The 15,207-nt window shown below is 40.2% G+C and overlaps 1 protein-coding gene across 2 annotated transcripts in view; it reads left to right on the top strand.

The window, feature by feature from the left end:
• The window catches only part of LOC123029272 (limbic system associated membrane protein), a 500,040-nt gene that overhangs the window by 258,152 nt on the left and 226,681 nt on the right, over window positions 1-15,207 (top strand). For both annotated transcript variants that reach the window (XM_044442038.1, XM_044442039.1), the window contains exon 2: window positions 5,702-5,934. In XM_044442038.1, the coding sequence (XP_044297973.1) occupies window positions 5,702-5,934 (233 nt within the window). The remainder of the gene's footprint in view (window positions 1-5,701; window positions 5,935-15,207) is intronic.

Raw genomic sequence — 15,207 nt, 5'->3', positions numbered from 1 at the left:
TTAATCCACTGTGGTTTCCTAATCACTGCAGGGCATCATGTCATGTGACTCCAGTCAGTGGGACTTTACTTTGATGCAGACAAATATAGGGTTGCTCTTGTTAATAACCCAAAATGAAGATAACAATGAAATAGTAATTCAATAGAGTAATAAAAAGTAATACATAGGTCTTCCTTTTTAAAGTTGTTAAGAATCTAGATTTCCTGGGCTCTAGGTATGGGTGTTCAAATCAATGAAATGCAAGCTCATTCATGATTCCCAATTTTCACCTTGAAATATATTCTAACCTGTGTATGTAGCAGATTAAGAACTTTTCTTCTTGCATGGAAATCCAATGTTTTTAATGTACAGCTTTCTAATTGCATATGGCATTCAGGCCTACATTCAATTCTAGGACGCACAAATAGGGTGAATTTCTAGAAACCAAATGAATTTCTTCTAGCAGGAACCCTCTTGAGAAATTTTGCTAGTCTGGTCCAAAGCCTTGTGACTTAAATTCCTCAGAAGTGTCTCCCAGCCTAGCAATTTTTTTTCCCTGTAAACAAAATTGCAGTTGTAGTTTGGATTGACCTGAGACATTCCGGGCTCAAGGACTCTCTCAATTCATTCTTCCTATACCTCCTTGAGAATCCCGCAGGCATGCTTTGCCTGTGTCTTCCACAATGCAAGCATTTTTCAGAATACTCCAGCATAAGAGAAACATATGTGAGAAACTTTCCAATATGCTTCATAGTGAACCTATTACAGGTTTCTGTATCTACACAAAAAGTAATAAATTGGTACTAAATGGTGATTTTTACATTCTTCTTTTCCTTTTCTTTTAACAGCAAAGTATTGCATTCAATCACTACGAATAGAAAAAGCTGAGTAGAATAAGAAGCCTCAATAAAAGACATCTTTGTCTGGTTTAGTGAGTGTCTCACCTGCTCCCCATCCCAATCTGTATTGTGTCTAACAGTAGCATTTGCTTTCTAGGATCACACTTTACAGCACTTTAGAGAATTTGTCTGGCTTGTTTGTGCTCACTAGCAGGAGTCCATGTTATTTTGCATTGAGCAAGTGGCATTTGATCCTGTTTTATTTCCCTTTCTGCCATTTTGCTGCTGGCACCACGGTGGCAGGGGGCTAGGATGGGTGGCAAGGGAAGTTGTTAGCTGATTCCTGCAAAAGCTTGTGAAATGGCAAGATCACAACTGCCTCATCAGCACTCACAGTGGTGTGATCCTTAAGGGAAGGCTTGCTTTGTGTGGCTACTTGAGCAGGTAGCAGTGCTCTAAGAAAGAGCCAGTTTGCGTTTGCAGAAGAATCTTCTGCAGTTTGTTCAGACTATTTCTAAATGCACATCCATTCCTGCTTTGTTAAAAACATAATTTAAGTATTCTTACCTGTTTATTAGATGTAGGATCAAGTTTCCACTATGAAGAACACATTCAATTGTGCCTTAATTTTTACCTAACTGTAATATGTGCCCCAGCTCTATCTCCTAAGCTAGGACAGTGAGAGATTGAAAACTCTGTGAGACAAGATCTGGGCAGGTACAAGCAGCTTTATTGAAGTGTTTGCAAAGGCTGGCTCAGAGTCTCAGTCACCTGAGAAACAAAGAGCAATTTCTTTCAAACATCGATGAGATTATATACATTTCTTTTCCTGATGCTCAACGCTATCCCCACTTTGCCATTGACTAGTTACTAAGAAGTCACAATCTTCCCCATCTGCCTATATCATACTACTCCTCAATATGTTCCCCCCTCGTGCTCATACATCCCATGTTCAGGCTAATGAGCCTATTACCTATGAGAGATGTGTCAGTTACTATTCATAAGCCTAGTAAGTGTGCGCACTATTTCCTAAGAGTTCAATAGGCCGGTTTGGCCTTGCAGCCGTCTCGCTTGATGACCACTTATCTCCCAAAACTTGTGGGAGGATGAGATAGGAAGAACAACCCTTCTTCCAAGCTCATTCCAGTTTCTGTTCCTTCCTTCAGTTGGATACGCCCCTGTATACTTAGTAGCAAATAGCGTCTTACTATGAAATAGCTGTACCTTTTCTAGTTTTTTTTTCTTTTTAAAAAGATATTGTTCTTGCCGGAATTGGCCTTTGTATCTCTGCTTTCATTTGAAATGAATTTTGAAATTCTAGATATTTGAAGGAAAGCTGTGATCTCCTTTGGAGTCCCAGATAATCTTCTAGGGGCTTCAAGACATTGGTATGACAAATTTGGAAGTGAGTGAGATTTATACATTTTAAAACGAGCAGGGCTACCACCAGTCACAAATTTTGTTTTTCTCACATCCATACATCTATTTGAGCACACATGCAAATGTGTTGTGTTACTTATGCAGCTGACCTCTTTCATTCTTTTGTTCTAGTGTTAAGTTCAAGTAACCACAATTCAGAGGAGGACCACTGCACACTGGAAAGGAAGGGTTAACCCCTCCAGACCCTTAATTTCCTGGGAAATTGTCCCCATCCCTTTTTTTAAGTGTGTGGAGCGAGTTCCATTGTCATCAATGCATGCTTCCCCCCACTTTTTAACCTAAATGCAAGACGGGGAGCAGGAATTTTGTGAAGTAAATAGCTGTGATCTGTGATCTCAACACACGGATCAGAAATGCTTTCAGTTAGAGGAGTTCTGTAAATGTCTGACTTTTCCTCACAGGAAACCATTTGAAAAACCCTACTGCCAAATAGTTTTCTTATCTTTAGGCTCCCATCTTCATTCGTTCTCTCTGAAAATACACTTGTGTGAATGCAGCTGACAAAAAGGTGAGAGAGCAACAGCCCTGGAGACTTGAGTCTTTTATTTAGTGACACAGTACAAGAAACACAGAGCAAGTAAAATGTCGCTTCTTATTCTGTTCATCATTAAAGGTATTTCAAACAAGCTTATGAATCTCTTCACAACACACAGAGGAGGGGGAGAAAGAGTAAAACGCTAAATAAATAAACAAAAAGAGATAGATGTTCAAGGACCATAATGTTTTCCCTGTTGAATCTGCTGCTCTTCAGAGGAAAGGAACAGAAAATTGACCAGATTCTCTTAATTACAAAGAGCATCACTCATGGCCAAATTGCATGTAGAGTTCCTATATCTGTGCAAGGCAATGCTGGCCTCTCTGCTTTCCCTGTCCTTCGAACGTGGAAGGTAAGCGTTGTGGGTACAGCCTGTGTCATTCCTGTGAAGAACCAGCAGCCTGCAGAGCCTGTGTTAAATAAATACTCCAAGTTAATAGAGCTGCTACAGTGGTAATAACAATAACATATATGGCCGAAAATCCTAAGTCATCATGATTCCTTTTTATTTATTCAGTTTCTGTCTCACTCCATCCCAAAGGCTCTCAATGGCTTATAACAAATAATTAAAATTTATATTAAAGAAGGAAAACAACAGCAACACAGACATGGTCTTTTCCTTGTTGGTATTCTTGCTAGGAGGGAGAGGGAAAAATTCCCATTTGCTTTTCTTCTAGCTGCTGATTTGGGCCAGAGTATCCTCCCAGTTTTTTTTTTAAATATTTATGTATTTACTTGCTTATTTAAAAAGAAAAACAGCATCTGTCTTTCAGAACCTGAATGTGTGCAAGCAAAAACAATGTTTTATTTATTTTAAAAAGCACTTAAAATTGTTTGAGTACAGCATAACCTTCCTTGGAGGCAATGGACAAAATATCTTAGGCAGTTTGGAATGAAAACAAAACATTTTTTCTCATAAAACAGCAGAACGTTATCTGGCACCTTAACAAATAAGACAATTATTCTGGTATAAACATGTGTGGACCATACTCAGTTGCAGGGAGTACCCTGGAGAATTTCAGATTTTCTACAAAGTAAATATACACTGAGAAGCAGTGTGGCATGGTAATTAGGGTCCTAGACTGGGGACCTGCTAGATCTGGGTTCCTACTCAGTCATGAAGCTGTCTGGGTGACTTTGGGTCAGTCATGGACTCTCACAGGGTCATTGTTGTGAGGATGAAAAAGCAGCAGAAAAGAAATATGCGACTCACTTTAGGTTCCTTGCAAGAGGATAAAATGGAGGGATACAAATTTAATGTAAATGCAATGTAACAATACTGGGTGGTGGGAGAACTATTACAAACAGTGAGGAATGAAGGAAATTAAAAGCAGAATGGGATGACCACATTATCAACAGTGGTCATCCATGGGGCAGTTTTTGCTGATAATACAAACATCTTGGCTAACCCAATTAACTCATGTAGTGTGATAAGAATCCTTTATCTCTGGTTCTTGGCCAAAATGCCCTTCCTCTCATCTCTGAAACCACAGGACAATCTTAGAAAAATGGCAATCTTATCTGGAAAGAAGATGAGATACTAGAGGGTAAATTCAGAACAAATTTGATGTAGCCAGCAGGGAGCAGTACCTCCAGATTAATTAATCTAGAGGGAAAGGCTGTGATATTGTATGTATATTCTTGTAGGTTGACTTCATCCTTAGATCCAGCTGGGTCTGACTTTGTGAGAGCTTCTTTATGCTTTTGCATGAAAGGAGTGAATGACTAATGTAGCCAAGCATGGGCTGCTAGGCCATCCTCCTGCTAGCAGGCACCACACCATTATTGACAGCTGTGACGAGGGACATGCCAGGTGGCCAACCATCCTGTCTTTCTGTGTGTCCCCCTTCTCTGCCCACCCTACTTCCTCTCACCTCTGCATCACCTGGTTTTCTAAGGACATTCTGCAAGATGTATAGAACTGGTAAAATCTGAGCAGGATTCTTGCCCTATGTGGGCAGTGAACACACAGGCTGCAGATGTGCTGTTGACTAGGGAGCAGGCAGCATCTTGTTCTCAGGAAGAGTTAAAAAGCTGTCTAGTATAAGGCTGTCTAGTGTGGCAGGAGGGGAATAAGCAGATAACACTCCATTCTGATGCCAAAAGGGGCTGGCAGGAGTCAAGACTGAAGAGTAAATGCATAATGTAACAGCTGCATTCCTATAACAAACTGAAAATACAGTTCACAGCCCTGAACTCTCACTCCACAGACTGGCAGGGGGTTAGAAGTATTTTGAGTCTGCTCTGCATCCAGCATTTGGGTACATAGAGGAAGAAAACGAAAGAAAGTGTTTCACTCTGTGTTCGCACTATTGGCAGTTTTGGAAAGAAGCTTGTAGTCTGGAGACAGAGTGCTTGAACTCTATTTCAGAAAAAGTGTGTGTGGGAAAGGCAGACATGGAGCCACTGGGGATTGTGGGGGAGGGGGGAGGGGCCTGATCAACATATTACACAAAATGGACCTTTAAAGAGAATAGGCATGAATTATTACTAGGGCTCTTCTGTAAGTAATGAATGCAGCATGATGTGACTCAACTAGCTTACGAATCAAGCTTGCATAACTCAGCATGTTAATTAACGATGCATATATTTCAGCAACATGCTGCATGGATAGCAAGTTGAACAGAGAACTGTCACACTTGAGCTCCGATTTACCCACTGATTGGGTAAATTGCTGTCACACTAGTTCCATATCAATAAAATGGTAATTTTACTGATAAGAGAGAATTGTGTGGGCAAATAATATAGCTGTTGCAAAAGAACCCAGAAAATGAAAATACACTCTAAAGAAATCAGCTGCAGTAGTTGCCATTGTGAACATGCCCTAGGGAAAATCTGCATGCTTGATACAAAGTCCTTACCAGAAAGACTCTTGAATACTGACCTTTCCCTTTGTCATCCCTTGCAGGTGTTTTATAGAAGACAAAAGCTCCAAGGTGGCCTGGTTAAATCGTTCTGGCATCATTTTTGCTGGTCAAGACAAATGGTCCCTGGACCCCCGAGTAGAGCTCCAGCAACTTTCTCTTCTGGAATACAGCCTCCGGATCCAGAAAGTGGATGTCTACGATGAGGGGTCATATACATGCTCAGTGCAAACATTGCATCATCCCAAGACTTCCCAGGTTTATTTGATTGTTCAAGGTAAGAAATCATGGGTGGAAATCATATGTGTGTGAGAAAGAGGAGAGGAATTTGGAATTTGGAAGTAAATGCAGGAATTTGGAAGTAAATGCTCATTGCTTTCATGCTTAACCAGTGACTGTATTGCACCATCTGATTATAATTACTGCCAAACACAGGTGGTTGGATCCAGAGATACAGGTCTACTCAGAAGAAGCCTGTATTTTGCTCCCCAAGACTTGCTCCCATAGAGTTGCAATTACAACATTAGTTAAACAGAGGTCCTATTGAAATAGATATGTAAAGTTAATCATGATTGAACACATCCCACTGATCTCAGTAGAAACTAAATTCAGTTTTCTCAATCTGAATTCAACCAAAAACGCTTAACTAAAGAAAACATGTATCTGACAGAGCATTATGTTGCAGGTTTTTACTTTGTTGATACCAAATTAGTGATTATTTTTCATTTACCACCACCAACAAAGGCAGCATTCGGACTGCATCCATAGAAAAAAATCAACAATCAGGTTGCTTACCCGTGTGTGTGTGATTGAAATAAACTATTGGATCCCTAAATCAACTTTCTCATTCCAAGCATTTCCACATTTTAAGAAAGCCAAATGAAGGATCTGTAAATGGAATTGTGGATAAGCTCTAAAATTCTATGCATTCAGAACAGAAGCATCTTTTAAGGGAGTTCTGAAGTCCATCAAAAGTGGAGTCCATCTCCATTGAAAAACAGCTATGTATGTTAGCTTCTTTGGAAGTTGTAATTGAGGTCAGTGTCGATTGGAAACAATGATACAAGTATCTCTTTCTTGCCAGTGTAATGCTATATTGATCACACATTTTCTCATCTATGACCTTGATTAGTCAGATATGACTGGTACAAATGGCAGTAGTTTTGGGATGATGACTGAAGTGAGGCAGCTTGACTATATTGATTTAATGCTACCAGTTTGTTTTTATGTGTTTTGATTTTAGAATATCCAGTGTTAAAAATAACACATATCCTGACGTTGTATTTGTTCTTTAAAAGGAACTAAAGATATAATCTGTTAAACTGAGGGACGATGGACTAGTAGTTGAAGACATTCTTTGGCATGCTAGAGGTTCCAGGTCCCCATCTCTGGAATCTCCAATTAGAAGGATCAGGAAACATGTGATGGAGAAGGCTTCTGTTGTAACCCTGCAAAACCACTTGTAGTAGTGTAGAGACTTCTAGGCTAAATCAATAGCCAGTCTAAAACTGTGTTTACTCCAAAATCTCTCTATCAAATAATATTGCAAAAGACAACAGTTGTTGTTGTTTCCATCTATGCAAGGTCAGAATCTGAATTTCAGACTCATTGATTGGGTTCAGATACCATCAGAGCCCAAACACCAAGGTTGACTATAGATTGAATGGTCCAGTCCTATATCAGTGTGTAGAACTTGGTGATGGATTGTATTAAACCCAATGAGTATTTCCTGAGTCTGGGAGATAGGTTCATTGCCTATTCTGCATGGGGTTGTGCCCCACTAGAAAGATTACATTTGTTGTTTGAGGACATTCCTAGAGCTACTGTTCTTACTGGAGTGCCAAGTGACCATGGGGTTTGGAGTGACTTTTACCAGCTCCAGTTGGTTTACCAGGCATCCAGAAAAGGGAAAGCTTGGCCACAGTGGTCCAGGGGCTAGTAACCTCAAGGCTAAATTAATACAGTGTGTTCTATCAGCCCTTAGCCTAATGCAGAATAAAGCAGCCCAGTTGCTGTTAGGAGCTGCCACTTTTCAGCATATAGCTTCTTTTCTGGGGAAAACTACAGTGGCTGCCTATTGGCTATGAGGTTTTGCTTTGAGGTTTTGGCACCAATGTATAAAGCCCCAAAGAATTTGGCAATAAGATACTTGTGCTGTTCATTACTGAGCATCTTGGTCACCAAGGTCATGGCCCAACTGGGGTCAATCCAGATAAGTATCTTCAGCATAGTGGCTCCATTTCTTTTGAAGAACACTTTTATTTTGAAAGTTTTCTTGATCTAATGAGCCATAGTTTCATTGATACAGTTTTACTGATCTTGTTTTTAACACATTACTTTGTTGTTTTATATGTTTTATCTTTAGTTTTGCTGGTCTGAAATCTCCATAGTGGAATGTGGAATGGTTTAAATCTTTTAAATGAATAAATATAAATTCTTCCCTTTGCCAATTGCCAGGATGGGAATTTATAATGCACTGAGCTATAGGGAGTTCCCCCATACACACACTCTCTCTATATCATTTGCTTTCATATTGTATCTTTTATTCCCCTCACCACCCAGTTATAAAATTATGATAGAAACTGAACATTTTCATTTCAGATTATGGATGCCTTGTAATTTAATGATCTAAATAAGATTTTTAATGGATGTTTGTATACTAGAACAAGCTAGTAGTAGGTGTGAGTTAACTAACATGTGTTGTTTAACAGTATTTGTTTAGATGCACATGTAATCGATACTTTTATTGCTTCCCACTCTGAAACATAAGGTGCCTCCAAATTAGGAGACATTTAAATGGGGAAGGCAGAAATTCAGAGAAAGCACATGCATTGCAAGTGACAAGTTTCAGGTTCAATCTTTGGCATGTCCATAAGGTTGGAAACACCCCTTCAGAACCCTGGAGAGCCACTACCACTCAATGGCTGTGTTTACATGTAATGCTAAACCATGCCTCATGGCTTCTTACCTGTCAGATGCTTGCATGGTTTCCATGTGTTCACAGTTTCCATCCTTCTGCCTTAATCCTTCCACTGATGGCACATATCCCATTAGCCTCTGATGCTGAAAGTCAATTCCATCGCGCGCTGTTTCTGTCTGCATCACCTGCCTATACCTATTGGTCTGCATACAGAGGCTAGATAGCTAGAGTGACTCCTGCAGTTTTTACTCTTTCCATCAAGCTCAATGGTAGTTACATGGAAACTGTGTTTCTGGGTTCTGACAACCAAATAAGCCATGGTGAAGTATGGAAACCATACAGTTGACCATTGTTTCTTTCCATATTCCATTAAAATCAAATGTACCATGCAGTAACTCCGCAACATGTTTCTGACAACATGACAGACCATCCCACAATGGAAACCACCATTGCCATTACAGTGGTACCTCGGCTCACAGACGCCTTGGTTCACGAACAAATCGGGTCACGAACCAAAATGTCATTAAAATTTTGACGTGGGTCGCGAACTCCGCATTGGGTGGCAACCAAGATTGTAGCCACCCCCCCCCAAGTGGGGACATGGCCACGATCGCAGTTCCCTTTGTGCAGGGAAGGCGTGCGTGATCAGAGGCACGCTCCTGCAGGAAAGATGGGCGCAATCTCAGCCATTCCTCCCCCACCCACCAACCAGCACAATTGTGGCCATCTCTCCACCCCACCCCCGAGTGGGGAGATGGCCGCGATCATGCTGGGGGCAGGGGGGAGATGGCCGAGATCTCGCCTATCCCTTCCTCCCCCAGCGTGCCATTTGCGCCCATCTCTTCCTCCTCCAGTGCACCCATAATTATGCCTGTCTCTCCCCCCCACTCCCCAGCATGCCAGGATGACGGGCGCATGCTAGGATGATGGGCACCTGCAAGGATGACAGGTGCGTGCAGGGAAGACAGGTGTGATCTTGGTCGTGCTGGGGAGGGCGGGAAGATGTCCGCACCTGTGCTCGGGGTATGGTGGGGCGGAGATGGCTGCGATCTTTGTTGTTGTCACTTTGCTTCACATTTTTCTGATTTAAAAAATGGTTACAGAACGGATTTACCTTATTTACATTAAACCTTATGGGGAAATTTAACTTGGCTCACGACCAATTTGGGTCATGACCAGAATCCTGGAACGGATTAAGTTCGTGAGCCAAGTACCACTGTATATGTAAACCCTGCTAGTGTTGACAATACAAATCAGACTGTCTGAATCAGAAATACCTGAGCTCTCTGAAGTCCTCTATTTCTATCTCAAAGTTTGTTCCAGCTTGAGTTTGTATCAGCTTGTGAGTTTGTTTTCTTATCACATGAAATCCATGTGCATTTTTGCAATTATTTTTATACATACCAGTTTTGTACATCTTTGAAATGTGTTCATTCATTTCCCATTGATTAAAACTTATCTGTACAGAACTTTAAAATATGCACATGCTGTCAACATGTTCCTTTTGGGCCCAAAAATCACAATAACAAGCTCAGAAAAGTAAAGACTTTGACCACAGATTGTGTCTAAATTCTTGACTGGTCCAGGAAGGTGAAAACTGCATAAATCCTGCTATAAAACAAGCTGCAATGAATTTCTCATGCATCATACATTCTCATTACATTTCTCGTAATACTGAACTAGATGGACTGATAGTTGACAGCTTCTTTTTTTCTATGAAATATAAATATTTAAATGCACAATAAATATGTGTTACTAAATGCTTGAAGTAACTACAACTGGAAAAATAACACTGTGTTGCAGATCTATACTGAAGTACATAGAGACCAATTCAAATGATGAGCTGCAACTAGGAATGTACAGATTTTATGTAATCCATTCCATCAATATTTCACAAATTGCCATGTGGCTTTTGTTCCATTGTCCTCTCATTGACAGAATGGGGATATTTTAGAGACGTGTGCAAGAACTTCCATTCTTTCTTGCAAATGCAAATAACAACAATAAATGGTCTGTGAACCCATGGAATCCATGCATCTTGGAAAAAGAGGAACTGCTGGAGAATCCACAGATCCAAATTCATAGAAATCTAAACTCATTTGAATTCATTGTGGATTTTGTCACCATTCCTAGCTGACCCAGTATTAGTCAAGTCTTTCAGACTATTCCTGGGTAACATCTGTACTGATGTTAAAAAAAACAACAACTCTGTATCCTTGATTGCTAATATTCTATTGAAGTTCCAAATTAATGGGTGATAGTTGCTGCTAACATGGGTTAAACACAGGAATTTTACTCCTTAGACAGACTGGTCATCTGTGCAGTTTTCTTCCTGTATTCTTCACTGCCTGGCATTTGGACTTCTTTCCATTGCCAGATTTCACTGCAACTTTATTAAAAGGAAACAATAATTGGCAGTGCAAGATATGCTGGGACTGAAGTGATATAAAAGGGAGATGAATCTGAAATGAGAGAGGGAAGCAAGATTTCTTTTCAACAGGCTTTCAGTCATACCTCAGCTGTTACAGCTCTGGCCTAAAGAAGCTTTTCACAATCAAAGTTTCCTTTGAACACATCTGAATAATGCTTTTTGTGAAGACTCCTCTGCTAATTGCAGAGATAAAATTACCATCAGTGGAAAAGATGTTATAGACATTTTTCCGCATCTAACCAATCTTCTTAGGTTGGAGACTTTATGCCCTTCACTCTCTGCATAGCCTACAGGATACCTGAGGGTTGTATGTAAAAAGCAAAGGAAGATTTGTTGATATATAAGGGGAAAAAATCCAAAATCTACAGTTCGGCAACACTTTTATTAGGAGCAATCAAATGTCACAAACAAGTAAACAAGTGCTTGAGTTCTTCAGAGCACTTTATCTGACACCTTCTCAAACTGAAGGGAGATAACTAGTTGGGTGCCACAAGGTTCAGTCCTAGGCCCAGTGCTCTTCAACAGCTTTATTAATGATTTAGATGAGGAAGTACAAGGAAAGATTATCAGATTTGCAGATGATACAAAACTGGGTGGAATAGCAAACACTCTAGAAGACAGAATGAAGATCCACGGAGATCTTGATAAACTTGAATGCTGGGCTGAAAGCAACAGAATGAGATTCTAGGGACAAGTGCCAAGTCCTCCACCTAGGAAAAGGAAACCAAATGCATCAATACAAGATTGGGAATATGTGGCTCAACAGAACTGGAAAAGAAAAAGAGCTTGGAGTTATTGTGGACAACAGGCTAAATATGAGCCAGCTATGCGATGCCGCAAAAGGAGAAAATGCTATTTGGGGGTGCAATATAGAAGTATTACTTTCAAGTCATGAGAAGCAGTAGTTCCCCTATACTGTTCCCCTATTCCAGTACTTATCTGGAATACTGTGTCCTGTTCTGGGCACCAAAATTTAAGAAAGGGTCCAAAGAAGGGTAACAAGCGTGATCCAGACTTTGGAAACACTGCCCTATGAGGAGACACTGAGAAAACTGGGCATGTTCAGCCTTGAGAAGACTGAGGAGGGAGACATGAGATCCCTCTATAAATACCTCAAAGGCTGTCACAAAGAGAAAGGTCAAGATCCCTTCTTGTTGATACCAGAGTGCAGGACACAGAATAATCAAGTCAAGCTGCGACAACCCAGATTCGGGTTAGAGATCAGGAAAGCTTCCTCACTGTCAGAGCAATACAACAGTGGAACCAGCTGCCTAGAGAGGTGGTGGACTCTCCCACACTAGAGACATTCAGAAAGAAACTGGATGGCCATCTGAGTGGGATGGTGTAAACTGGTGTCCTGCAACAGAGGGTGTTGGACTTGGTTACTTCATGGCCCCTTCTAGCTCCAATATTCTGTGATTCTATGATTTGATACAAAACAAAGAATAGAGGAAAGTGGGAAAGAGGAGTGGTGGAGACAGCATAAACTTGGCCTAATATCCATAAATTCATAATGGAGGCTTCAATTGCTTAAGATGTAAATTGAAGATTAGAGGGATTACATTATGCTCCACCAAGTTGTCCAGTTCTCCCATGACCTGGACAAAGCCATACAAGATGCATACAAGTCCCTGATTCCCTATGATCAGAACAGCTACCAGAATCACAGGTAAGGTTGGTTGCTATATGTGTGATCACTTTTTTCAAATCTTACAGTTGTCCATATTAATGTATAACTGGGAGTGTCCAATACTGTTTTAGTGGAGGAAAAATGTGGCAAATCAGTGCTAATTTTTTATAAGTGAAATTATTCCTTGCATACCAAGTGCTCCAGTTCTAGAAAACAAGAGTTCTCTAACGTGCTACGGCTCTTTTACTGCATGAATGGGATTAGTCAATTTCATAGCATTATAAAATGCTATAGTAGTTTCTGCTTTCTAAAACATAAACAAATAACCTAAAATAGTAAGCTAGCAGTTAGGTAAAGCAGAAACAGTATTAACCAGTGCAGCAAAATCAGATAAATACAGGAGAAACAGTTGACAACTAAGCCTTTATCTTGGAAATACAAAAATTACATCTAGCATTTCCAGATAGCACTTCTTGAACATTTGAAGCCATTTATATACTTTATCTCAGTAGTTTTTGTAGTAAATCTGGAAGGGAGACCTCTATTGTTATCCTCATCTTGCAGATGTGAGGCTGAGAAGATTGTAGCCTGCCTATAATCAGTGAATTAATAAGACCGACAGTATTTGCCCTGAAGTCTTCATGGAACATAACAAAATCTCTTGTTGGTGTGCCATACAGTCACAGAAATGTAGGAAGCTTCCTTTTACTGAGTCAAATTATTCCAACCCAGTATTGTGAACACTGACTGGCAGTATTCTCCATCGTTTCTTTCCAAACCCACACCCTCATCCACAGCTTCATCCATACTTCCAGGTTAAGTATGGGACTTTTCCAGGGCAATAATCATATAGTCCTTTCTATCTACCTCTCTTGCCATCTTTATTGCATGCTATTCTAACTAACCTGATTGCATGCATTTCTACAGTTTCTCAACTACCATCTCAGCTTTGTTTCCACTTGGTCTAGTGTTTAGACACCCCTTTTCTGAATAATCACAGTACCTGATACTGTATACTCAAATGTGGCTCTTGACTCAGTTATATCTAGTCCAATACAGACATCAGTGTACCCTTGAAAATTCTCAAAGGAGGAGATTTTGCAGTCTCTCTTAGCAGCCTTTCTGTTGCCAAACTGCGGAGAATTATTAATAGATATTCAGCTAAAAGCTAATTTCATGCAAATGTAACCTATTGCTCCCTCTCCTGCCCCTGATCTTCTGTAGATTTGATGAGCCTCATAGTTTAATAGATCTTTATTTATTGATCCTTAACTGATGGTTAAAACTCTTGTACTCACATTGATTTTGTATAATGTTTCTATTTGTAAGGCATGTCTGTCTGTTTCAAATATGTCCATCCAGTTCTAATTATAAAGCCATATAGTCCTGACAAGCAGCTGTCAACTGCTTTCTTACACAATTTGGACAACCAAGGTTAGTTTGGTGATTATTGATGCTGGAGTTTTACTCTGAATCAGTGACTCCATTTACATGAGTAGTACGTACTTCTAAGGATGTTTTTGCTCCACAAATTAGTTTGGAATGCACCTGTTGTTTTTTTCATTACCAACAGTCTTCACTTACTAGCTAATAGTGTCAACTGCATCATATTTGTCTGCAAATGTGGTTGCCAACTGACTAGGGTGCTTCAATGATTTGCCTAAAATTATCCTGGCTTCACACTAAATGACCACATTTAATGTATCATACAAATGGGAAACTCATCCATTAACTTGGATGAATGAAACCAGTGCTTTTTTTGTCATTGAACGCACCAGAATGGAGTTCCGGCACCTTTTTTTGACAGATTTTCCAAGTTTTAAAAGTAACTTTTGAAAATTTTATGTTTGGTCCACATGAATTTGAATCGCCCTGTTGAGCTTAGCAGGTTGGCGGCAAAATCAATAAAACGGTGCATGCAGGCTGCTTGTGTGTCGAATCCGATGCATGCATACTTCGCCCACGCTGGTTGTGATGGCACTGCTCAGCTTGCGATTGGTCGTGTGGTTGAACGCTGAGTGCTTACTACGGGTGGCAACTGTTATGTTTCGTTACACAACTGAAGTGTGTGGGTGTGTGTACAGTGATTGACTATGTGCGAAAGGTAAATAATTTCATGAGTTCTAGCACCATTTTTCTTACAAAAAAAGCACTGAATGAAACTATTGTGTCATAGGATTTTCAACACCCATTAATGTTTTCAGATGCTACAACTGCCTCTGTTGTTGCTTTGGATATCCCATGATATTCAACTTAAGAACATAATGTCTTGCTAGATCAGACCAAAGGTCCATCCAATCCAGAATTCTGTTCACACAGTGGCCAACCAGCTGTCCACAGAAAACTCACAAAAAGGACAAGTTAGCAACAACACCCTTTCACCCATGTTCCCCATCAACTGGTTTACATAAGCATATGGCCTCTGATACTGGAGGCACCACCAGCACTCAAAGGCATTGATACCCTTGTGATCCTTCTATTTGTTGAATCTTCTTAACGCCATCCTGGCTAGTTCCTGGTACCCACAATGGGATCAGTCATTCAGATCAATGAAATTCAGACATTACAA

The sequence above is a fragment of the Varanus komodoensis genome, unplaced genomic scaffold (assembly GCF_004798865.1).
Source record: "Varanus komodoensis strain SLA01 unplaced genomic scaffold, ASM479886v1 scaffold4, whole genome shotgun sequence".
NCBI lineage: Eukaryota > Metazoa > Chordata > Lepidosauria > Squamata > Varanidae > Varanus > Varanus komodoensis.
This window is presented reverse-complemented; position numbering and strand designations above follow the sequence as displayed.